Source organism: Symsagittifera roscoffensis, chromosome 3 (assembly GCF_963678635.1).
Source record: "Symsagittifera roscoffensis chromosome 3, txSymRosc1.1, whole genome shotgun sequence".
Lineage (NCBI taxonomy): Eukaryota > Metazoa > Xenacoelomorpha > Acoela > Convolutidae > Symsagittifera > Symsagittifera roscoffensis.
The window spans coordinates 69,632,722-69,659,960 of NC_087064.1; the positions used below are offsets into that span (position 1 = coordinate 69,632,722).

Sequence of the window (27,239 nt, forward strand, 5' to 3'; positions counted from 1 at the left end):
CTAGACTTTCCACATAAATGAACGATTACCAATTATTTGAAACCAATTGATAGTTGGAAAAGTTGGAGATAACAAATCAATCAATTTACATTGAAATCAAAAACTTTAAATTACAGATACGCATTGTATTTTCTTTTCCCTAACCCATGGTGTTTCGCTCACACAGAAAAGGAGCCTTAAATAAACATCGACCCGCAACAAAGATTCAAACTACAAGAATGCTCGTATATCAGGTCAAAACCCTAAACGCACCTACTGCCCTCTTCAACTGGTCTCAGAAAGTTTTTGCTAACTGAAAAAATAACGTATTATCAAATTAAGGTTAACTACTTAAACAATAAGTGTTAACAAATGATCCGTAATTGAAATATACATCACCAATTAACTTGCCTCAACACGATTTAGAACAATTTTGTAGTGCAGCATAATTCAACACGCATAAATCATTCGCGTTACACTATCAGCATCAAAATATCAATTGCTTTTAACTTGACCCGCATAGGGCATTCATTAAACCATACATACAACTTGCTTTAAATTAAAATGAAATGATTTTCAGTGCGTGCGAATTAGCCACGCTTAAATGAGTTGCGCTTTCATAATCATGGACAATTTTTTAAAAGCGCGCATAAATTAGTCCAGAAAACACCATTCAAGAACTTTTCGAAGCCTCTCAATTTTACCAAAAAAAATTGCAGGTAAAACGAATCTTTCAGCATTTTAACTCAGGGATGCGATGTCTTCATTGGTGTATAAAAACATTGCTTCGAAAATTTTCACTCGATCACCGAATCCGTTTACAATAAAAAAAGATTTTGGTCTGAATAGGCCAAAATTCACAAATAGCTCAGGCCTAAATTCAAAAATACTTCTTTTAAAATTGGTATAACAACATGTCCATTTGAGATTGAAATCCAACCTGACAAAAAGTTTTTTTAGCAACAATTTTGTAGATTAATCTCGAAAAGCAGACATCCCTGAGCACCAACTTTGATCAAAACTAATCAAAATTCTAATCACAAGTTAATTGCAACAAATTGATAGTTGGCAAAGATGGAGCTACCAATTCAAACAACTAAAAATAAAATCGATTAATTCGAATTTCACTAACCCATTGTCATTTTCCAACTCATGAATTTTTACCAACGCAGAAAACCACAAATAAACATCAGATGCGCTCGAATGATATACCATCAAATTATTCTTTGAACCAGGATTCAATCAAAGCTTATAAGGTTATTTAATTCAAGGTTCTATCGAAAAAATTATGGCTCGAAGAAAGCGGTTTGAAGTTTTTTGTTTCATCGACTGGCGATGGCACGTTTGCGACGGCTAGTACAAATATATAATAAAAAAGAGGTCTATGCCGGTTAAAAATAAAAATAAAATTGTTTTGCCTTCAGTTTAAATTTGGGTGTACTGAGCTCAACATATTGTACTAATCGAAAAAAAAAGAGATTTCTGAGAATCCGCAGTGCAAGGGTGATCTCGAAAAATTGAAACCATGAACAAATGTTTTTTAATCGATTGTCCTCGAAATTATGACTGATCATAGAAGCTGAATTTATCACTTGCAGTTCAGAAAATGTGACTTTTGTCTTCAAAATTTTTTTCTTTAAGTACTGATTAAGTATTAAACAATATAGAACCTAATAATTATTAAAGGACCACAATATTCAAAATATTGGACTTGGAATTAGTTTTTCTGAACTCTTTTATATCGTTTTCCCTAGCCTTAAGAACAAAAAAACTCAAAGCAACTACAAACGGTTCTTATAGCAGTTCAACTGGTTGATCTTAAACAGTAACTTATTGACAGGCTTTTTGTTTATGTGAGTTAACGACTGTAATGAAAAAAACTCTGATAAACTTTTAAAGAATCATTTAAATGTTAGATTACCGAAACAGTGTGCATCCTAATATTTTAAGAAACCTGCAATATTCATACATTTAGGTCTTTCTTCAAAGTTAAAACTAAAAGCCTTAAAACTAACAATAACTCGAGAAATGAATTGTACATCAAAAACTTAACCTCCGCTCAAAAATTTGTTAAAAGATATTTGTGAAAATATTGACCACCTGTAAATTCGAGCTAAGTAATTAAACATTAAGTGTTGAAAAATGAGCCGTATTTGAATTATCAATTATCTTGTCTCAATTCAAATTCGAACAATTTTGTAGGATTTCAGGAGAATTCATCGTGCTCAAATCATTAGCGTTACATTTTCAGCATCAAAATATTAAACGAGCTCGTGCCATCAAATTATTCCAGTGATGCGCGCATGCTAAGAAACTAAAGATAGAGAGCTCGATCCTACGACTTTCGTTCTTTTGGAAATCTTCCTCAATTATTCTTTTGAAAATTGGTATGAATAAAAAAAAAAACTTTTTTCGAAAGTTGGAACAAGAATTAAAATACCTCTTCCTCGCCACAGTTACTGGACAGTATTTGGAATTCATATTCGGTATATAATGAAAATATCTGTTGTAACTCTTGAAATTACAAAACTATGTTAAGTGTGCGAGTATCATTTTCTAAAAGTTTTTTTATCTGCCTGAAATTAATGTTACTGGATTCTTTTTCCGCAAAATTATATGAACTAAATTCTGCAATTGACAAAGAGTATACCGCGTTAAGAGATGTCATGCAAAATCAAACGTCTGTCAGACAGAAAAACTCTCTGCTTGAAATTTTTTTTCGGATGGTCTAAGATTTGACAAATTCTGCTTTGTCATTGAGAGCACAGAATTGAAAACTGTAAAATAACACAAAAACATCAGATGATGTTTTTTATCTTTCAAATTAGAGTCAAAGGAAAATATGAAATTACGTTAAAGCTCGTTGAATTACGGATTTTTATGAAAAACTTTTTCATAATGAAACTAGCTTGCTTATGAACAAAACACACAAAAATTTTTCATTATACTTGAACTGAGAAACATATAATTGAATCTAATATAATAAAATTAGCCAATTTTTGCAGTTGGTAATTAAAATGAATTCTACTGTAGAAAAAAAACAAAAGGTAGAACTTTAATATCAATTTCAATTCGGGTGGTTTCAGTTTTTTCTTTTTCTTTTCCACGAAAAATCAAGTACCACAAGTAATAATAGGAAAGGGTCGCGTGAATGATCATATTAGAGCCCTTTCAGTCGTGATTCCAACGACATTAACAGATTTCCCGAAATTTTCAGAAGTTGTCCCAGTATCGAGAAAAAACGGATTTTGGAAAATTCAAAAAAATTCCGCTAAAATTTTTTCAAAAAATGTTTGTATTTTTTTTTAGAAATTTATTGTTTTGTAGTAAGTTTTTCACTCGATCACTGAATCCGTTTGCAATTAAAAAATTTTTGGTCTGAATAGGCCAAAATTCACATATAGTTCAGGCCTAAATTCGAAAAAATTTCTTTTAAAATTGGTATAATAACATGTCCATTTGAGATTGAAATCCAACCTGACAAAAAGTATTTTTAGCAACGATTTTGTAGATTATTCTCAAAAAGCTCCAATTTAAGCCATGAAAACTTAGTTTTAGTCAAGTAAAGTTGTTTTTGGATGGATTTTTTTAGCGCCCTTTTCAAATTAAAAATTTCAAAAAATTTCTGCTAAAATTTTTTCAAAAAATGTTTGTATTTTTTAGAAATTTATTGTTTTGTAGTAAGTTTTTCAATTACTTTATTTGCTCGATTTTTAGTCTAAATCGAGCAAATAATGAGCGCTAGCAGGCATAAAATAGCCTATTCTTGCTCCAATTTAAGCCATGAAAACTTAGTTTTAGTCAAGTAAGGTTGTTTTTGGATGTTTTAGCGCCCTTTTCAAATTAAAAATTTCAAAAATTCAAAAAATTTCTGCTAAAATTTTTTCAAAAAATGTTTGTATGTTTTAAAAATTTATCGTTTTGTAGTAAATTTTCTACAATTTTTGCCAAATTTAATATGACTGTCGAATAATCTTAAGTTCCAAATATTTGTTCAGATCCTTTTATCACACCACGCAGAAAATAACAACACTAATTTGAAAAAAAAACTTTGAAATGTTTTTACTATGGTCGGAACATTCTGTGCTACTTGCACAGTAACCGGCTATCCTTTTTGCAAGTTGAAATAGTTCGTATGTTTCTGTTTACAGCATAAGACCCAAAAACTGGCACGGAAAAAAAACATTTTTTTTTTGTTCTGATGACAAGTTTAAAAAACAAAACGAAATTCTAAAACCTAACTCAGCATGTTTTTCGCATAAGCAATTTTGTTTAAGAAATCAAACAAGTGAAAAAGTCTAACTTGAGCATGAAAAACTTTTCACGTTTTCCTGAAGATCAAAAAAACATAACAAAAACCTTATGAACTAAAAAAATTTCCTCACATTATTCCTTGGCATTCAAATAAACCCTATTTCGTTTATGCAATAAGTTTACTAGAAATACATTTGTTAAATCTTTTGAACAAGGCAAGTTTTCAGCCCGTATCAAGCTGCTGCGATTTAAAGATTTTAAAGCGTAAATACACTTATTTCCCCAAAAACCTTTAGTCATGGCAAAAACTTATTGTATTATTATCCAGCCCACTTGTGATTTGCGAACGCGGTCATTATAAACCATTACGAGGCCAAACTGTGCATTCTGTGCATTGTAAACGGATTCCGCAACAGGCCAAAATGAGATTTGTCGCGGAATCCGCAGCATTTCTACTTTTCATTGATCTTCTTTGCTGTTTTGGATTCCACAAACAAATACTTAAAACATTGTACCGCTCAAAATTGCTCCAAAAACAGGCAAATTTACGGAATCCGCAACTGTCTTTGCGGAATCCAGAGCAGTTTGTGGAATCCACAAACAAATAATAAGTCATGTGTATAGTTACATTGAGCTGTTGCGGAATCCGCAAACTGTAAGTGGACTCCGCAAATTGTAAGTGAAATTCGCAAGTTGTAAATGGAATCCGCATTTTGTTTGCGGATGCCATTATATTTGCGGATTCTACGTACATTTTGCGGATTCCACTTACATTTTGCGGATTCCAATTACATTTTGCGATATTCACTTACAGTTGCGGAATCTAGAACAAATAGCTATATTTGCTTGTTGCGGAATCCGCAACAAAACAATTGTGCCGACAAAATTTACGTTACAGCTATTTGTACGCGGAATCCACGAAACTTTTGTAGGTTGGATCCACTCACTTTTTGTATCATGTTTAAAGTTTTGTCTCTGGAATCCAGGAACATACAGACAGAAAATTGTGTGCCTATCCAGTGCACAGTTTGGCCTCGAAACGAAGCGATGCATAGGACAAGATATGCGTGCATGTCTATCCAACTTCAAAACTCTCCGAACAATTTTATATCGAACTGTCTTTCCAAACTAAAATTGAAGGCCAGCTATTTGACAAGCTTCATTTTTAAGGTTATTCCACTAACACTTCGTTCACTAACACTTAAAATTTAGTTCGGAAGAGATATTTGAAATACTATTCTTGAGGTGATGAAAAAACCACGCCACTCAAGTAAATAAAATTCATTTCGTTGATGAACAAAAAAATGAACACAAAAATCAAGCAAATCAATAACTTATTCAATTTTACTTTCTACAACTGTTCTCGTGTCGGCAAAGAGATCTTGTTTCTACACTTTTAATTAATTGTCCAAAGTGAACTAGCATGATTAGATAGAACCAAGAAATTCTGGATCTCAGATAACGCTATTATCTTGGATAGCTCAAAAATAAAAATAACTTCTTGAATAAAACCTTGAATAATGATTTTTTGATTCGAATATCATGTGACAATGCAAAAAATTATTTCTCGGTAATCACAACACGAACAAAACGGCAAGCGTCGTTTCTAATGTCAACGTTTCAAAAAGTTTCTCGGCATCCAATCAAGTTTCTTCTGGTAATGACATCATCTCTATCTGTGTTCGTAGTTTCCAATTCGATTCGTAGCTAGCGCCGTCAAGTCTCGAAATGCGCAAACGGCTAGGCTGATTATGGTTTTATAAACCTATCTGCGCAACCCCTCAAAACTGAAAAATGAAATGACAAAAATACGCAAAATACACAAAAATACGCATAAATTAATCGAGAAAAACGCCATACAAGCGCTTTTCAAACCCTCCTAACTTTTTCAAAACAAATAGTAGGCAAAATCTAAATTTTAGCAATTAAAACCTTGGAGTCGATCTTTTATTTGGTGTAGAAAAATGTTGTTTTCAAAACTATTATTTTCATAACCGAACCTAATCTCAATTAAAAAGGCTTTGGTCTGAATTGCCCTAAATTAGACAAGACTGATAGCATCAAGGCGAAGCCCTGATGTTATGACTGACTTTTAAGCTCGGTGAAGTGGTGTTTGCTCTAGAACATTGATATATTTATCAAAAACAATGAAACATCCTCCGCACGCTTTGTTAAATACAAAGTGATATAGCATGCCTCGAATCAATTTTGAACTTTGAAGCCATAACTTTCCGTAAACTAGTCATGGTGAATTGACTTTTTTAATTTGAGCAGAGGACAGCAATACTTTCAACATATCTTACAAAAAGTTCTGTCAAAAAAGGCTAGTTAAAATGTCAAAATTTGTCTGGAGAAACAAAAAACCCCCATATCCTTTACCCTCTTTATACTCCTCTTAAGTCCCTCATTCAAAATCGACACAAGACTGCTTGTATCGTATCAGGGCGACGCCTTGAAATTTCTGACTGCGTTTTAAGATGTATGGAGCAAAGTTCGCTTCAAAAAATTTGATGAAAATTTCAAAAACAAGTTCAAAATTGTTTGAATAACACTCCCCACACGCTATTTCAAGTACGAAGTGATACAATTTGCAAACAGCGATGTGTTAATTAGACAACATAGCATGCCTCAATTCAATTTAGAACGATTTTTAAAGCGGATTAAAACTCCGCTTACGCGTTAATAAGACGAAACATATCTCGCGTTAATTTTCCAAAATTGGCAATCCTTTTACCGCCATAAATTTACGAATTTACCAACTATGATCACAGACAAAATATCTTTTTGAATTTGAGCTCAAGACAAAAATAGCTTTTAAATGATTTTGCTAGTTGAGACGTCGAAATTCGTCTAGAGAAAAAAGCATACGGAGCACAAATGTTCCGTCACTTTCTTCGCGAAGTCGGAACTATAGAAACTTGTTCATTTAAGATCAAAACCCAAATTGGCAGGAAAAAACATCTAAGTTAAAAATTTTGTGGTTCAATCGCGAAAAACAGCCAAATTTGATCACAACTAGACTTTCCACATAAATGAACGATTACCAATTATTTGAAACCAATTGATAGTTGGAAAAGTTGGAGATAACAAATCAATCAATTTACATTGAAATCAAAAACTTTAAATTACAGATACGCATTGTATTTTCTTTTCCCTAACCCATGGTGTTTCGCTCACACAGAAAAGGAGCCTTAAATAAACATCGACCCGCAACAAAGATTCAAACTACAAGAATGCTCGTATATCAGGTCAAAACCCTAAACGCACCTACTGCCCTCTTCAACTGGTCTCAGAAAGTTTTTGCTAACTGAAAAAATAACGTATTATCAAATTAAGGTTAACTACTTAAACAATAAGTATTAACAAATGATCCGTAATTGAAATATACATCACCAATTAACTTGCCTCAACACGATTTAGAACAATTTTGTAGTGCAGCATAATTCAACACGCATAAATCATTCGCGTTACACTATCAGCATCAAAATATCAATTGCTTTTAACTTGACCCGCATAGGGCATTCATTAAACCATACATACAACTTGCTTTAAATTAAAATGAAATGATTTTCAGTGCGTGCGAATTAGCCACGCTTAAATGAGTTGCGCTTTCATAATCATGGACAATTTTTTAAAAGCGCGCATAAATTAGTCCAGAAAACACCATTCAAGAACTTTTCGAAGCCTCTCAATTTTACCAAAAAAAATTGCAGGTAAAACGAATCTTTCAGCATTTTAACTCAGGGATGCGATGTCTTCATTGGTGTATAAAAACATTGCTTCGAAAATTTTCACTCGATCACCGAATCCGTTTACAATAAAAAAAGATTTTGGTCTGAATAGGCCAAAATTCACAAATAGTTCAGGCCTAAATTCAAAAATACTTCTTTTAAAATTGGTATAACAACATGTCCATTTGAGATTGAAATCCAACCTGACAAAAAGTATTTTTAGCAACAATTTTGTAGATTAATCTCGAAAAGCAGACATCCCTGAGCACCAACTTTGATCAAAACTAATCAAAATTCTAATCACAAGTTAATTGCAACAAATTGATAGTTGGCAAAGATGGAGCTACCAATTCAAACAACTAAAAATAAAATCGATTAATTCGAATTTCACTAACCCATTGTCATTTTCCAACTCATGAATTTTTACCAACGCAGAAAACCACAAATAAACATCAGATGCGCTCGAATGATATACCATCAAATTATTCTTTGAACCAGGATTCAATCAAAGCTTATAAGGTTATTTAATTCAAGGTTCTATCGAAAAAATTATGGCTCGAAGAAAGCGGTTTGAAGTTTTTTGTTTCATCGACTGGCGATGGCACGTTTGCGACGGCTAGTACAAATATATAATAAAAAAGAGGTCTATGCCGGTTAAAAATAAAAATAAAATTGTTTTGCCTTCAGTTTAAATTTGGGTGTACTGAGCTCAACATATTGTACTAATCGAAAAAAAAAGAGATTTCTGAGAATCCGCAGTGCAAGGGTGATCTCGAAAAATTGAAACCATGAACAAATGTTTTTTAATCGATTGTCCTCGAAATTATGACTGATCATAGAAGCTGAATTTATCACTTGCAGTTCAGAAAATGTGACTTTTGTCTTCAAAATTTTTTTCTTTAAGTACTGATTAAGTATTAAACAATATAGAACCTAATAATTATTAAAGGACCACAATATTCAAAATATTGGACTTGGAATTAGTTTTTCTGAACTCTTTTATATCGTTTTCCCTAGCCTTATGAACAAAAAAACTCAAAGCAACTACAAACGGTTCTTATAGCAGTTCAACTGGTTGATCTTAAACAGTAACTTATTGACAGGCTTTTTGTTTATGTGAGTTAACGACTGTAATGAAAAAAACTCTGATAAACTTTTAAAGAATCATTTAAATGTTAGATTACCGAAACAATGTGCATCCTAATATTTTAAGAAACCTGCAATATTCATACATTTAGGTCTTTCTTCAAAGTTAAAACTAAAAGCCTTAAAACTAACAATAACTCGAGAAATGAATTGTACATCAAAAACTTAACCTCCGCTCAAAAATTTGTTAAAAGATATTTGTGAAAATATTGACCACCTGTAAATTCGAGCTAAGTAATTAAACATTAAGTGTTGAAAAATGAGCCGTATTTGAATTATCAATTATCTTGTCTCAATTCAAATTCGAACAATTTTGTAGGATTTCAGGAGAATTCATCGTGCTCAAATCATTAGCGTTACATTTTCAGCATCAAAATATTAAACGAGCTCGTGCCATCAAATTATTCCAGTGATGCGCGCATGCTAAGAAACTAAAGATAGAGAGCTCGATCCTACGACTTTCGTTCTTTTGGAAATCTTCCTCAATTATTCTTTTGAAAATTGGTATGAATAAAAAAAAAAACTTTTTTCGAAAGTTGGAACAAGAATTAAAATACCTCTTCCTCGCCACAGTTACTGGACAGTATTTGGAATTCATATTCGGTATATAATGAAAATATCTGTTGTAACTCTTGAAATTACAAAAATATGTTAAGTGTGCGAGTATCATTTTCTAAAAGTTTTTTTATCTGCCTGAAATTAATGTTACTGGATTCTTTTTCCGCAAAATTATATGAACTAAATTCTGCAATTGACAAAGAGTATACCGCGTTAAGAGATGTCATGCAAAATCAAACGTCTGTCAGACAGAAAAACTCTCTGCTTGAAATTTTTTTTCGGATGGTCTAAGATTTGACAAATTCTGCTTTGTCATTGAGAGCACAGAATTGAAAACTGTAAAATAACACAAAAACATCAGATGATGTTTTTTATCTTTCAAATTAGAGTCAAAGGAAAATATGAAATTACGTTAAAGCTCGTTGAATTACGGATTTTTATGAAAAACTTTTTCATAATGAAACTAGCTTGCTTATGAACAAAACACACAAAAATTTTTCATTATACTTGAACTGAGAAACATATAATTGAATCTAATATAATAAAATTAGCCAATTTTTGCAGTTGGTAATTAAAATGAATTCTACTGTAGAAAAAAAACAAAAGGTAGAACTTTAATATCAATTTCAATTCGGGTGGTTTCAGTTTTTTCTTTTTCTTTTCCACGAAAAATCAAGTACCACAAGTAATAATAGGAAAGGGTCGCGTGAATGATCATATTAGAGCCCTTTCAGTCGTGATTCCAACGACATTAACAGATTTCCCGAAATTTTCAGAAGTTGTCCCAGTATCGAGAAAAAACGGATTTTGGAAAATTCAAAAAAATTCCGCTAAAATTTTTTCAAAAAATGTTTGTATTTTTTTTTAGAAATTTATTGTTTTGTAGTAAGTTTTTCACTCGATCACTGAATCCGTTTGCAATTAAAAAATTTTTGGTCTGAATAGGCCAAAATTCACATATAGTTCAGGCCTAAATTCGAAAAAATTTCTTTTAAAATTGGTATAATAACATGTCCATTTGAGATTGAAATCCAACCTGACAAAAAGTATTTTTAGCAACGATTTTGTAGATTATTCTCAAAAAACTCCAATTTAAGCCATGAAAACTTAGTTTTAGTCAAGTAAAGTTGTTTTTGGATGGATTTTTTTAGCGCCCTTTTCAAATTAAAAATTTCAAAAAATTTCTGCTAAAATTTTTTCAAAAAATGTTTGTATTTTTTAGAAATTTATTGTTTTGTAGTAAGTTTTTCAATTACTTTATTTGCTCGATTTTTAGTCTAAATAGAGCAAATAATGATCGCTAGCAGGCATAAAATAGCCTATTCTTGCTCCAATTTAAGCCATGAAAACTTAGTTTTAGTCAAGTAAGGTTGTTTTTGGATGTTTTAGCGCCCTTTTCAAATTAAAAATTTCAAAAATTCAAAAAATTTCTGCTAAAATTTTTTCAAAAAATGTTTGTATGTTTTAAAAATTTATCGTTTTGTAGTAAATTTTCTACAATTTTTGCCAAATTTAATATGACTGTCGAATAATCTTAAGTTCCAAATATTTGTTCAGATCCTTTTATCACACCACGCAGAAAATAACAACACTAATTTGAAAAAAAAACTTTGAAATGTTTTTACTATGGTCGGAACATTCTGTGCTACTTGCACAGTAACCGGCTATCCTTTTTGCAAGTTGAAATAGTTCGTATGTTTCTGTTTACAGCATAAGACCCAAAAACTGGCACGGAAAAAAAAACATTTTTTTTTTGTTCTGATGACAAGTTTAAAAAACAAAACGAAATTCTAAAACCTAACTCAGCATTTTTTTCGCATAAGCAATTTTGTTTAAGAAATCAAACAAGTGAAAAAGTCTAACTTGAGCATGAAAAACTTTTCACGTTTTCCTGAAGATCAAAAAAACATAACAAAAACCTTATGAACTAAAAAAATTTCCTCACATTATTCCTTGGCATTCAAATAAACCCTATTTCGTTTATGCAATAAGTTTACTAGAAATACATTTGTTAAATTTTTTGAACAAGGCAAGTTTTCAGCCCGTATCAAGCTGCTGCGATTTAAAGATTTTAAAGCGTAAATACACTTATTTCCCCAAAAACCTTTAGTCATGGCAAAAACTTATTGTATTATTATCCAGCCCACTTGTGATTTGCGAACGCGGTCATTATAAACCATTACGAGGCCAAACTGTGCATTCTGTGCATTGTAAACGGATTCCGCAACAGGCCAAAATGAGATTTGTCGCGGAATCCGCAGCATTTCTACTTTTCATTGATCTTCTTTGCTGTTTTGGATTCCACAAACAAATACTTAAAACATTGTACCGCTCAAAATTGCTCCAAAAACAGGCAAATTTACGGAATCCGCAACTGTCTTTGCGGAATCCAGAGCAGTTTGTGGAATCCACAAACAAATAATAAGTCATGTGTATAGTTACATTGAGCTGTTGCGGAATCCGCAAACTGTAAGTGGACTCCGCAAATTGTAAGTGAAATTCGCAAGTTGTAAATGGAATCCGCATTTTGTTTGCGGATGCCATTATATTTGCGGATTCTACGTACATTTTGCGGATTCCACTTACATTTTGCGGATTCCAATTACATTTTGCGATATTCACTTACAGTTGCGGAATCTAGAACAAATAGCTATATTTGCTTGTTGCGGAATCCGCAACAAAACAATTGTGCCGACAAAATTTACGTTACAGCTATTTGTACGCGGAATCCACGAAACTTTTGTAGGTTGGATCCACTCACTTTTTGTATCATGTTTAAAGTTTTGTCTCTGGAATCCAGGAACATACAGACAGAAAATTGTGTGCCTATCCAGTGCACAGTTTGGCCTCGAAACGAAGCGATGCATAGGACAAGATATGCGTGCATGTCTATCCAACTTCAAAACTCTCCGAACAATTTTATATCGAACTGTCTTTCCAAACTAAAATTGAAGGCCAGCTATTTGACAAGCTTCATTTTTAAGGTTATTCCACTAACACTTCGTTCACTAACACTTAAAATTTAGTTCGGAAGAGATATTTGAAATACTATTCTTGAGGTGATGAAAAAACCACGCCACTCAAGTAAATAAAATTCATTTCGTTGATGAACAAAAAAATGAACACAAAAATCAAGCAAATCAATAACTTATTCAATTTTACTTTCTACAACTGTTCTCGTGTCGGCAAAGAGATCTTGTTTCTACACTTTTAATTAATTGTCCAAAGTGAACTAGCATGATTAGATAGAACCAAGAAATTCTGGATCTCAGATAACGCTATTATCTTGGATAGCTCAAAAATAAAAATAACTTCTTGAATAAAACCTTGAATAATGATTTTTTGATTCGAATATCATGTGACAATGCAAAAAATTATTTCTCGGTAATCACAACACGAACAAAACGGCAAGCGTCGTTTCTAATGTCAACGTTTCAAAAAGTTTCTCGGCATCCAATCAAGTTTCTTCTGGTAATGACATCATCTCTATCTGTGTTCGTAGTTTCCAATTCGATTCGTAGCTAGCGCCGTCAAGTCTCGAAATGCGCAAACGGCTAGGCTGATTATGGTTTTATAAACCTATCTGCGCAACCCCTCAAAACTGAAAAATGAAATGACAAAAATACGCAAAACTCCATTTTTGCACAAAAATTATCGTTCAAAATGTTTTCAAACCATTCGTGAAAATCATGTATACCACACCTGAAGTTTTGTCGTGCTGCTGTCGCCCCAGATCTCAAAAGTCAGCCTCATTTTGATGGTTCAAGGTAACTTATGAGTTAAGGTACCTTAATTAAAATCCCTGAAGAAACAAAAACATCACTTGAATCAAGTGATTGGGTCACAAAACACCCCAAGATTTTATTCGAAACGTAAACAGATCGCTTAGAGATCTGTATCAAATTATACTAAACCTGTCTTTTCATTACCTTTACCTTTTTGCGCCCGGCTAAAAGTTGCGACCCCACGCCCAGATAAAACTCGCCTGTCAAAAAGAAAAAACCCAAAACTTGATCAAAAGTCTTTTTGACGCAAAAGATGGTCCAAAATGTCACCTGTCGGCTAAATCGAGCAATGTTTCATGATTCTTGAACTCAGTTTTTGCCTCAGCGGTCTCAGATATAACTTGCGAAAAAAATTCTCTTATTTCTGCTTTCAAGGCAATTATCTCTCTCTCTCTCTCTCTCTCACTCTCTCTCGTCTCTCCATAAAATTTCCAAAACATGATATAACTCAGACCACTTCGATTATCAAGCCAACAGACAGTTGTAGTTAGCCAACAAAATTTAACGGAGGACAACAAAAGTGTTACTGAACTAGCGCAAATTATATAAAAAAAACTGTTTTCCACCTCTTTTCTAGTTCTTTCTTTTCCAACTCTAACTCCAACCGTTTTCCCGTACTCCAACCCCCTCCCCTCGCACACATTTCTTCATAACTTTACGTCCGTCGTAAAATGACGCATTTAGAAATAAGCATGCCTTGGTTAACATGAAAATGGGAAATTTGCAATGTGGGAGACAAAAAACAAGCCTAAAAATAAGAAGCCTAAAAAAAACAACTGATTATATGTGGAAAAAAAATCGAATTTCCAAAATTTATATAATCGTATATTCCGAAAAAAATCTAATAGACAGATTTTGAAACAACTCAGTTCATTTTGGAATAATTTCAAACAAGACGCTAAAAAGAAAAATGGAGGTAAAATTTATTCTGCAGAATAACTAATCGACCTAATTGAGTACCTTCGCTACGTTCAGTAACACTTAAAGTCGGCTAAAAACCAAATCTGCACAACTCGATTTACATAATGCGAACATGAAACATTGCAACACTCCTCCAACTCCTCGCTAGCCAGACTTACATCAAATCAAAAGGACCAAATTATTCTGAATCATAATATTCACGCTGGCACTTACCTGAAGGGTCCACGGTATCCTGCCTGCCCGTGGTGACTTCCGCCTCCTGAGGCACTGGCGCCGCCGCCGCCAAGGGACGATCGGTGTCCTCCGCCGTTGCTCATATACCCACGACTACCGCCACTATTTCCACTATGGTGACCGGCGTTTCCATGACTACCGTACCTGTTCGAGCCACGCTGACTTCCTGATCCTCCTCCTCCTCCAGAATTCCGCCCGTTACTTCCAGTAGAGTCTCGGCCATATCTATGATTACTGGACCTCGAACTTCCCGAGAATACGGGTCCGGAGCTGGATCCCGATCCGGAAATGTTGATACGACTATGGACGTTGCTGCCATTCCCGCTGGAGAAGTTGCCAGCATTAGAGGAACCACCGGAGTTAGAGTTTCCGCTGCTTCCAATGTTCACGTGACTAACATTCAGCAGATTTGAGCCGCTGCTAGCTACATTGGATTCACGTTCAGATTTATCCTTCAATGCCTGCATTTCTTCAAGCTCTAAACAGCAAAGTATTTACTTTTCAATTTGGTTTCACAATGTTAAGACGTTTTTTTTTCTATAACTTAGGCATATTGGACAGTCATATCAAAATAGGCAAATTTGAAAACAACTTCTGTAGAAAAATGAATAGAAAACAAAAAAATCTTGATAAAGCCAAAAAAAATTCAAAATTCTTTTCTTAAACACACCTGAATACAAAGTTCCAACCCATTTTCAATGGTCGGAATAATAATAAAAGTATATTCTTAATGGCTCGGAATTCGGCATATTCATGAACAAGTCAACCAACTTTATGTCTAAAACAACATGGAAACTATTTTTCTGTTGACATTCACATTCTTTTTGAATTACTTTCAGAACCGTGTTCGGATATATTAGAACACCATGTTTCCACCAAAACTATCTATTGGTTGTTCTTCTCTCAGAATGTAAAGTTTCCAAAGCTGTGAAAAAATTAAAACTTCAAGTTTCACAGAAAAAATTAAGATTTAACTGTACAAAAATCAGGCCTTCAAGAAGCAAGCTACAGAGTCTACTGGATTCGAACCAGCATCCTCCAATTTCAGTTGCAAAAACATTATTAATACACCACAGCGGCCAATCTACTAAATCTTTCACCCGAGTGTGAAAAGAAGGCATTAATTAGCTGTCGTAGATCATGTTGAATCAGTAAACTTCGCAATTGGGCCACTTTGGTTGGAAACATGCGACCTCGCAAAACCACATTAGCTGCGCTAGCTCTGCTTGTGCAATCGCTGCAGCTACCAGAGCCAGCTTTTTATCGGGTAAATCTGAGCTCATTTTAACATTAAGGAAATTTTTTTCTAATTTGGTTGGCACTAAGCGGCCTCGTAAAATACGCTAATTCTGCATGTGTAATCGCTGCAGCTGCCAGACCGAATTTAAACAGCTTAAGAACCTTAGGAGTTTTTGAAGATAGTGCTTGTAATCTTAACTTTCTTTGAAAGCTAGAAAACTTTTTAAATTTTTAGTTTTATTTCCTTTTTTATTTTTGAGTCGGTTAAATCTGATCTCAATTAAAGATTTAGGAGGCATTTGCATATTTTTTTTCTGGATACGCAAAATTTGCTGCTAAAAACTGTCCGTGCTTTCTCCATTTTGCTTCTGACGTGAAAATTTTGTTTCAGATAACAGGTAGATTTCAGGCCGAACTTAGAACTATAGCAGAAAATTGGAGATCATTATATATAACAACCAAAAAGATTTTTCGGCCAAAAGCTTCCAAAAAATGCGAACAGATGTCCCTTTTAGCCTGTTTTTTTTTCAAAAGGTTTCTGTGAAAAACGTTTCTTGGAAAATATATTTGCTCGAAATAGAGAAAAGATAGACAAATAATTTGAAATTACCCCCCCCCCTAAAAACCTCCTGCACATGCCACTGCTAAGACCCAATATCTGCCAAAAGAAAATTTTGAAAAACTAAACAAAATGAAGCTGCCTGAATATAAATCCCTGCTCTTTTCAAGTTTCCGAGCTGACTGACCTTTTCTCTGCTGGACAAGTTCGGCCCTGACCTGAGCCAGATCGGGGTCCAGAGTGGCGACCACTCTCTCTATGTACTGGTCCAACACCAGACTCCTAACCTCCCTTGTCACTGTGGCTCTGCAGATGGGACACTGACTATGGCTGTATGGCTTCCGCTTCCAGCTGTCGATGCAGAACTCACAGAACGAGTGTGCACACCCCAGAGTCACAGCCTAAACAGACGAACAAGCGTTTTTCATAATAATAATAATTTGTTCGCAAAAAATATCATCCATTAGAGAGCACATTTTTAGACTAAAAGTTTATTGGATCTCTTTAACTATTCCCCCATTTGGTACCTAGTAACGAATTGCCACCCATGTAATGAAATAATTCAATGGTTATGCATATGCCCCAGTTTGAGAGATCCAATCTATTTACGAGAACTACCCTAAAGTTTGCAGCACATTTTTAGGCGCCTCTCTCGTTTATATGAAGCATTTTTTTCTCAAAAGCAATTTAATAAGCAATCTTTTCAATACTTTTATCTTAATGCCGACTATAAACTTTGGTGGAGTATCCTTGAAATTAATGCGTTAAACTCAATTTCAGTGCTCAAAGCGATGCTAAAAATTTCTCCGAAAAACTCTCAAAATTCAAAAGTATTGACTTCTAGGTTTCGATAAAACGGTTCAACGTTCGAAGAAAAAAATCAGATTAACTCAAAATGATAATTACGTCTAAACCATAAAAAGAGGTCATGCACGTAAATTTATCTCATTTCTAGTTGAATTCTCATTAGCTCGGTTAAATTATGGTGAAGAAAAAGGACGAGGAAATTGCTTTGATCCTGAAAAATAACTGGAGCAGCAAACACACTTGTTTTCAAACATGAGAGTCCAATAAGACACTATGCTTGTAGTTCAACATTTGACCCCGAATTCCAATGGCATTGAAATTTTGTTGGGCTGTCAACATGATATGTACACGGAGTCAATGATGAGTCCTAGCTTTTCTAAACTTAATCAACAATTCAAACAATCAACTCATTTCCGCAGAAATGCGTTGTAACCGCAGATGAATGCTATGATTATGGTATCATTGCCGAAATAGACTAACTGGACTCTTTTCTTTCTGATTTTCTACCATTCCAGAAGTTTTTTCCTTCAAAATGAACTCAACCTTCAGTACCACAAACGATGATATTCTTTTTACGAGACTACAGTAAGTTTATGAATTTATAACATCACATTTGGTCAAACTACAAGACCATACGTCAAAACAAACCCTGTTTTACTGTATTTTACTGTACTTATTTTTTTCATCCAAAAAAATCAACTCTTTTCAGTAAACTCATAATTACTGCTTAAAATGGACTCAATCTAAATACTACCTATACGATAGCAGTATTTTGAATTTTCAAGAAATTGAGAATGTCAGCAGCCTAAATTTGAAATTAATTACACGTAATTCTGAGAATTTTTTTTAAATTTTCGTATTCTTTTTTCATCGTACCTTTCAAAAAGATCAAATCTTCAACCGTTTATCCCTTTTCAAGATATTAACTTTCAAAGCACAATAACTACTTAATAGCTATTTTTGTTGTAAAAATGGACAAAGAAGTCCACTAAACAAAGAAAATTCTTTGCCAAATTGGTGTAAATAGGCAAAAAAGCAAAACCGTTTTTCTATCAATCTGAAATTTCAAAATTCACTTTTGAAATTACAAGTTGATGTTGGAGTGAGCATGAACAACTTTTAAGAGCTTTTTACTCAACAAAAAGAACGCAGATAAATGTGAAAACGTACTGACTTATTTTTTTGAATAAATCGTAATCTTCTTTTTTGAACTTTCGTGTTCTTCTTTTATCATCGTATCCATCAGAAAGATCAAATCTTCAACCGTTTATCCCTTTCAAGATATTAACTTTCGAAGCACAAAAACTACTTAATAGCTATTTTTGTCGTTAAAATGGACAAAGAGTTCCACTTAACAATGAAAATTTTTTGCTAAATTGGTGTAAATAGGCAAAAAAGCAAAACCGTTTATCAATCAATCTGAAATTTTAAAATTCTCTTTTGAAATTACAAGTCGATGTTCGAGTGAGCATGAACAATTTTTATGACCTTTTCCCTGAACAAAGGACAAGCAACGAACGCAAGTAAATGTGAAAACAAATTGATTTATTTTTTTGAATAAATCGTGTTCTTCTTTTTTGAATTTTAGTGTTCTTCTTTTTTCATCGTATCTTTCAGAAAGATCAAATCTTCAACCGTTTATCCCTTTCAAGGTATTAACTTTCGAAGCTCAATAACTACTCAATAGCTAGTTTTGTTGTAAAAATGGACAAGGAGTTCTACTTAACAATGAACATTCTTTCCTAAATTGGTGTAATTAGGCAAAAAAGCAAAACAATTTATCTATCAATCTGAAATTTTAAAACTCACTTTTAAGATTACAAGTCGAAGTTCGAGTGAGCACGAATAATTTTTAAGACCTTCTTCCTGAAAAAAAAAACAACGAACGCAAATAAATGTGAAAATATATTGACTTAATTTTTTCTAAAATCTTCGAAGAAAAGAAGAAAAGCTTTCAAATTTCGAAGAAAAGACAGATGGCTTTAAAACTCTTTGAAATTCTAGAACCAGTCAAGGTTGCCAGAGTGGATTAACAGGTAAAGTTTTTATTTCGCTGGGAAATCTGATAATTAAATTGCTTTTTCGAAATTTAAAGTAGATCACGTTTTTCGCGACCTTCACGCTTTCGCTGATCTTTAGTTGCGTTTTCCTTCCTTTTAACAAAAGAAACGAGCTGAAATTCAAAAAAAATCAAGCCAAACCGCAAAAAAATACATTTGAGTATTAACAAAATTTAAAGACTTTTCCTAAAACGAACTCTCGCGACCTATATAAAAGCCTGAACTATGTTCATCGATTCTTCAGAAGAATAACAGTCTTCATTAGTTTAATTGACACTTAACAAGGCACGACCGGGACTCAAACCACAGACTTAAGGGACCGAAGGCACGCGTTCTAGCACTACTCCACTTCTGAGTACTTTCATTATTTAGAATTACAAGAATCACAACAACAGTGGCTAGCTATGCTGATGTCTCTGGTCAGGATCAGGATCAGGCTCTGGATTTGTTCAGGGCCAAGTGGAGAAGTGTGTTCATGTGTGTGGCTCTAGCATCTCTACTTGGCAATTGGTGTGTGTTGTTGAGTAATCACTTTGTGCTGGATGCGACCACTCGCTACAGGATGACCACATCTCTCATATGCATATGCGACTCAGTCGTCAAAATCAGGCAGGGCCACTTTTATTTACATGTTTAGTTATGGTCTAGCGCACAAAACAAAAGATATCCTTGGCAAAAAAGCAAAAAATGGACCTAAAAGTTGAAAAAATTTTACCTCCAGGCGGACAGTATTTCCAATATCTTAGTCAAACATTAAGAGACCAGTGCACAAATTTGAATGAAAAATGACCTCTCAGAACTTGTATTAGACATGCATAAAAAAGCGGCTTATTCGGTAGAAATACTCAATTACTTCAAATTTTCCTCTTTCTTTTCAATGGGTATCAATTTTGAGCTCCGATTCTTAACTGACTTTGAATCCTACGTGTTTTAGCTACCTGTGGGGCTTGTGCATTGTCTACTTCTGGAACTTGGGAGATCCTATCTACTACGAACAGTACGATAAGGAACCACAGGCTTGTATAATCCAGGCCTTCCTCCTTGACTACTTCTACCTGTGCTGCATGTTACACATGGCAACACTCACTGTTCTCATGACTGCAAAGACTCTGGCACTCACCAAATATGAGCCACTTCTTAGAAAGACACTACATGTACTGCCCTGGCTCATTGCCACCAGCGTGAGTGAGTGAATTGGAAGCGGATTCCGCAACAAGGACGCTCTCTTTGTTCTTTCGTAATCTTTGATCTTTCCGACAAAATTTTCAAATGTTTAAACAGGATGTTTGGATTCCAGAGACCTACACACACCAAATTGCGCGCCTTTACAGTGCACAGTTTGGCCTCGTATTGCGAGCTTTGACCGCAGAAAAATCCCAGAACTGGTATAATACTGAAAAACTCACGCGCCATGACAGCCTTGCTTTTCAAACATCAAATTTAAGAAACTGCCAATCAATAACTTTACACAACTCCGAAGCTGCGATTCGTTTCAATACGCTATAAATTGGTTATCAACAAACAATTGGAAAAAAGTCAATGGACGCAAAAAAAATCCGAATTGTTTTTTTCTAATTTTGAATTTCAAAAAACAATATATGCTCTTAAAAACGAAAAACTTCACAAGAAATCAAAACTCAAACCACGAAATACCAAAATTTCAACTTTTTCCCGAAAAAAAAAACGAAAAATTATCGCGACCTATACAAGTGTCAAAACGAGTTCAGACTGCTTCACAAGAAATCAAAACTCAAACCACGAAATACCAAAATTTCAACTTTTTCCCGAAAAAAAAACGAAAAATTATCGCGACCTATACAAGTGTCAAAACGAGTTCAGACTGCTTCACAAGAAATCAAAACTCAAACCACGAAATACCAAAATTTCAACTTTTTCCCGAAAAAAAAACGAAAAATTATCGCGACCTATACAAGTGTCAAAACGAGTTCAGACTGCTCAACCGACTTTCGAAATTGTAAATTAGACGAAAGTGAAAGATAAACGGGTTACAAACACCACAAGCATACAATTTCACAGCAAGAAATTCGCCATTATTTAAGAATCACCATACTTTTCGAAAAGCTGTGGCTGGGAGTCAAACTGCATTTACATTGACGCGAAGCTGTGCTTCATAAAAGAAACAAGACTGCTCGTATCAGGGCGAAGCCCTGAAAGTTCCGACTGCCTATTAACGTTTATGGAGCAGTAATAACATAAACAACATAAAAAAATTGATTGAAATAAAATAAAATGAAAAACGTGTTTTCTAAAATTTGAAAATTTTTCAATGAAAATCATCCCTCCACAAGCCATATAAAGTACAAAACAATAGATTTCGCTCCTTGTAACAAATCAATTATGGCAAATAAGCTTCTTTCAACCAATTTGGAATGATTTCTAACGGATTAAATCTCCGCTTATTACGCGTTAATAGCGCGAATTATATCGCGCGTTAACTGTCCCAAATTGGTCGAAATGGCCAAAATGGCACTCTTTAAACCTTCATAACTTTACAAAAAATGGTCACAGGTGAAATATCTTTTCAAACTTAAGCTCAGGACAACTATAGCTTTCGAATGATATAAAAAAATTCCGTCAAAAAGCCATCCCGAGCACAAATATTCCTTTACTTTTGTATCGAAAGTCGGAACAAAAATCAAACCTACGGGATTCGAAACCAAACCTTCCGAGTTAATGCTCAAAATCTTCACGACTGGGCAGAAATTTCTTACTGTCCTCTAGAAACCAGCCACCACTAAAGCGGATAAAACACGTGTTATTAAATTGCCCAAAACAATTACCATTAGAGCAATACGTGGACACTCCATTGCACTAAATTATACAGAAAGGGTTGGAAAAAAACATGCGATATAAAACAAGCATTTGCTGGTAAAAATTTCATTAAAACCTAATTTTTTCACAATAGTTCTTTTCCGTAGCCTTGCTTTTGGAAAAAAAGTTAGAGATTATTCGTAATGACTTTCAAATCTATTTGATCTTTTTTGTCTAATTAAGTTTTTGATTAAATAATTTGTCTAATGCGCTTTTAACAATAGATTCACCCTATTTTCGTGAAAAAATCCTTTTTTTTTTAAATTAAATTGATTTAACGGGCAATTCAACTTCTACGTAAATCTAATCGTGGAAATTTTGAGAGGGGACATTTAAACTCGTTGGGGAGAGGCTTCGACCCAAAGGCTTCACAAAAAGACGCTACTTTGCTAATTTTTACATCATTTTTATTCATCTAGCAGTAAATTTTTTCTAAACGCTAATTTAGCACCCAAATTCACTAAGTTTGAGGGAAGAACGCGCCCGAAAAAAGCAATTTATCAAAACTTAGAAAAATAATTAGGCCGAAACCTTTTTTACAATAATTTGCACGAGGCCCATAAAAAATCGCAAAATCGGCTCTATATAGTGTTTTGAGAAAGATCCAAAAATCAGTTTTTTGTCTTGAAATAATTTCGAATAAATCGTCGAAAACTTTTCAAAACCCGCCGTGGCCCCTCGAGAATATCCGGTTAGCACGGAGCCGCCGCATAACTTCTAAAAATATCGGCAACTGTGTCCTTATTTTCTAAAAAAAATTTCAAATTTCTTTAGATTTAATTTTTTTTAGAATTAATTGAAAAATTGACTGTTGATATCTTAAAAAAGAATTGAACATCGTCCAGTAACTGATATGACAAATCAACCTTTCGTTTTTCAAGCTTTTATGCTCCTCGCAATGCAACGATCAAAAATTATCGCCAATAGAACGTTGGAAAAAAAACAAAGAACGCAAGTAAGAGCTAACTTGTTTTTTTTTTTGAAAAAAAAATCAACTTTCGAATTTCGAATAAAAAACAGTTGGCTGCAAAGCTCTTTGTTTTTCTAGAACTTAATTATGATTGACACTTTTTTGATATAAAAAAACCAATTTGAGAAAATTGGATCAATAAGTACGTTTTTTATTGCGCTGAGAAATCTGAACATAAAAATCTACTTTTAAAACTAGAAGTCAATTACGTTTTTCACGATCTTTTAAGTTAACTATTCGATGATAGAGTTTGTTTTCCTTCTAAAAAATTTGCTAAGCGCTGTGTGTAAAAAGCTCAATTCTGATTGGCTGAAAATTCCCACTTAGAAGCAAGTCAACATCCTCTCCCCTAAACGTATTTGGGGAGGGAGGATGTTAACTTGGTCCAAAAAAGTTATTTAAAGTTTTCAAAAATCAAAATTCAAACCGAAAAAAAAACAAATTTTTCAGCATCAATTCAAAAAATAGCGTTGATAAAAACACGTCGAGTTTCAACTAATTAGCTTTGAGGGAACAGCTAGCAGGAAAATTTTCGTTTTTACTTAAGACCACGATTACGACTATAATTATAAGTTGACTAGCAAACTTACAGTATTGAAAAGTTTGAAATATTTGCAAACTTAAAATTCAGCTACATTGTGCGCGAAATACGCGCATGCGGTTTCTGTGACAAATAGCACAGAATTTTGTTTCGAACACAGTTCATTTTTGAATCAAATTTTAAAAAACGAAACGACTTCGTTCGCTTAAATTGCTACAACTACTAGATATGTGATGCCTTTCTTCCGTCCGATTATACAAAAGCCTTCTTGTAGACTTAATATTTAAGATTTGATTTAGATTTGGAAATTGAACTTGAATATCTCCCGTCTGTAAACAAATAGTAGATTCAATGGATCTACTTAACAATCTCCCATCCTTTTCAGAAAGGGGGGAGATTATTTAGTAGATTAAAACAGTCGAACTTTCGACCAATCAGAATGCAGCAAAGTTAGAATTCACATTAGAAAGCTCACGCAAATTTACTGTATTTTATTCATAGGGGGGAGGGAGATTGTTAAGTAGATCAGATTCAATTTTTTCATCTGTTGTAGCCATGTCCACAGCATGTGACGGGTTGTATGGCATTGACAGACACTCAAATGCGGGCGCCTGTTGGGTTAATACAAACAAACGACATTCGCCGCGACACAACATCCTCACATACTATCTCTTAACAGGCTAGTTGGTTGATTCAGAAAACAATTTAAGTGAGAATTTCAAATTGCACGAGTTGGATTCGGCCTTCTTCACACCATTTACAAATCAGTTATTGATTTGAAGTTCTCATGTAGACTTTAAGAATGTGGCTTTAGCATTTAGTATTTGAACTAAGTTAAACTAACAACAAGGAAAACCTGTAACTGGGCAATTTGGCCAGAATGTGCTGACCACGCTGATTTAAAACAGGAAAAATCAAAATCAAAAATCAAAATTTTCTGCAAAATTTGATTTTTCTATTTTTTCAGGCTTGTGGTGAAAAAGTATAAAGCGAACGAAAATTCTATTTCTATACATGTTTCAGGAGTTCTTTGGGACAACCTGTCCCACCTCACAATCCTCATTTGCTACTCAATTATGCTCTTCAAACTAATCCAGAGACAAGTTAGGAAACTACGGACTCAAAATAACTCCGGAGAAGAGAAACATCATCTGCTTGTGGGTCCCTACGGCCAACTGGGGGGCGGGTGTTGCCAGGAGACGCACGAGGAAGGGTTCCGCCAGATGTTCGGGAACCTCATCTACCTGCCGCCTCTTTTCTTTCTATGTTGTCTGCCTATGATTATCCGTATACACTTGAACATGGATTTCTTCGGTAGATAAATAATTTTTTCTTTTCATTTAATTTCGCAAAGAAATTACAAAAAAAAACACTCGTGAAAAGAAAAACTCTCATATTTTGAGAAAATTGATACGCATGAGTTTCAGTAGTTACGAATCAATCAGGAGCCAAAATATAAATGGTTATCTTGACGTGAATACAATCTTTTGGAATTTGACATTTGAATACTCGAATAGAGTTCGGCTATCCGTTCTCTGAAGAACCTTTTTTTAAAAACTGTTTTCTTTAAAAGAATTTTTTTTTTCTATTTTTGCTTATTTCCGGCATTTCTGATTCGTGGACCTTTCAGTGAAAATACTCAGCTTACTGTTGAATGCTAGATCTATGAGGTCAGGCAATTTTCAGCTCCTTTTCATATCGCAACTTTTCAAAGTTTTGATATCAAAAATCAACTATATTGAAACTCTGATGCTCTTTAATTTTGAGAATTTAATCGTTTGCTTGTGTTAATAAAAACAACGTTGAGTATGGCTTAGTTTTAGTTATTTACCGGACTTCAAAGCTCACCGTCACTGAGCGTAGGATAGATTCTAAGCTTTTCGCGAACGGGGTACTTTCAAAATTAAAAAATATTAGCGCCAAATGACACTTTCGAAAAAAATTCTGATGTGTCGACGAAAACTGGACCGCCTAAAACGTTACCTTAAGAATGAACATTTGGTTGACGAGAGAGTCGAAACTGGGTTGAGCGGGGATAGCCTCCCTGTCCTAAATTCGCTAATGACTAACTGAATCCCAATATTTGCATCTCTCTCAATATTTGCATATTTTCAGGTCTATTCGAAAATGGCAACTGGAGTAGAAGCTACTACAAGATACTCTACGTTGCAAATGTACGTCATTTTCAACTAATTAACCTTTAATGGAACTTTTACTAAATCACTGACACTACTTTGCTTCCAATTTCAGGGAATTGGCAACAATCTCACTGGATTGGTCAACGTTCTTCTATTCGTGGTGGGCACCAAACACACTAGACGCACATGCAGGTACTTAAGTCAAACTTAACCAAGAAATTAATTCGATTCATTCAAAAAAACCCGGCAGATGCTCAACAAACCGCCATATCTACAAACTGTCATATCTTGAAGCCGAAATTACATCAGAATAACGTAACTTACATCAGAATTTCGTAAAAATTGCATAACAACTTTCATAATCTATTGTTATGTTGCGTCATGGAATAAGTTTTCTGCATGTTGGAATGCTTATCTTATTTTCGGCTTGTTGGCCAACCACCAAAAATCCAAGTCCAAGAAAATGAAGACAGATGATTGATTCAGTAGATGCGAATTGTTTTGAAAAAACGCTTGAATTCCTTCATGATAATTAAAATAAGAAAATAAGATAACTTTTTTTTCAAAAATTTGGTTGATTTTTTAAACTTTTATAAGCTGAACAGTTCTTTTATTTAAAACAATAACATTATCATTTGATATATTAGTAATTCTGTCAAAAGCGAATGCTATCCAAACAAAATGAATGGCTATGGCTGGGGATGCCAAGATCTTCCCCGCTCTATAAGACTCCTTCAGAATTAAGCATTTTGCGCGCAGCGCTTAACAAATTTAACCCCAATTAAGCTCCTCTGGGGAGGAGTTTCTTAATTTGGTCTATATGATGGGGTAAAAGATGATTAGCCTGATCCTTCCGTTATTCCAGGTAGCCGGCACGGCACTATTTTACTTAAAATTTTTATTAATAAAACTAAATTGTTGCACCGTTTGAGACCAGGACTAGAATCTAACTTTTGTCAACGCAAATAAACTTTCAAAGCCCGATTACGATTTAGTCTAGAAAAATTATTAGCTACTCCGTAGAACAGCATCATAGTTGAGAAGACTGATTGTATGATTAATCATAGATGAAAACTCATTGTATGCTGTTAAGCGTTCTTGAGATTTTGCTCAGAAAACATTCCTGACTTTTACTACACTGTCGTAATCGTGTAAATTAGTTTATTGTTTCGACCACAGAAAGTGGGGAGGAATTTTTTGTCTTCGTTTCTGTTAAGGTTTTTTCTTACCCCCAGGCAAAATCTGACAGATGGGAAAAGTCAACGAACGCAGGGAAACATTAAAACTGATTTTCGAATTTCAAAGTAAAAACCATATGGCCTTAAACCGATTACGTCTCAAATGGCATAATTCCCAAATGGCATAAAAATCAAAAAATCCCAAATGCATAAATTTCATGCAACAGTTGCATTGAAAAAATCGAGAGTAATTTTTTCGTGAACAATGTGAGAAAATTAGTCAAGTTGTCAATTCAAATGTTGATTG

The 27,239-nt window shown here is 34.0% G+C and overlaps 1 protein-coding gene across 4 annotated transcripts in view; it reads right to left on the reverse strand.

Annotated features, from left to right (window-relative positions):
• The window catches only part of LOC134842364 (keratin, type I cytoskeletal 9-like), a 70,664-nt gene that overhangs the window by 23,696 nt on the left and 19,729 nt on the right, over window positions 1-27,239 (reverse strand). Inside the window, exons 4-8 of one of the 4 annotated variants that reach the window (XR_010162495.1) lie at window positions 16,594-16,807; window positions 14,588-15,086; window positions 13,598-13,653; window positions 13,371-13,470; window positions 12,939-13,269 (exon numbers count right to left, since the gene is read on the reverse strand). Coding sequence is in view for 2 of the 4 variants with exons in the window: in XM_063858662.1 (XP_063714732.1) it covers window positions 13,458-13,470; window positions 14,588-15,086; window positions 16,594-16,807 (726 nt within the window). In the remaining 2 variants the exon portion in view is untranslated. Of the gene's footprint in view, window positions 1-12,936; window positions 13,270-13,370; window positions 13,654-14,587; window positions 15,087-16,593; window positions 16,808-27,239 lie in introns of those variants that run through there. The other 3 variants (XR_010162494.1, XM_063858662.1, XM_063858661.1) reach the window with 3 other exon arrangements.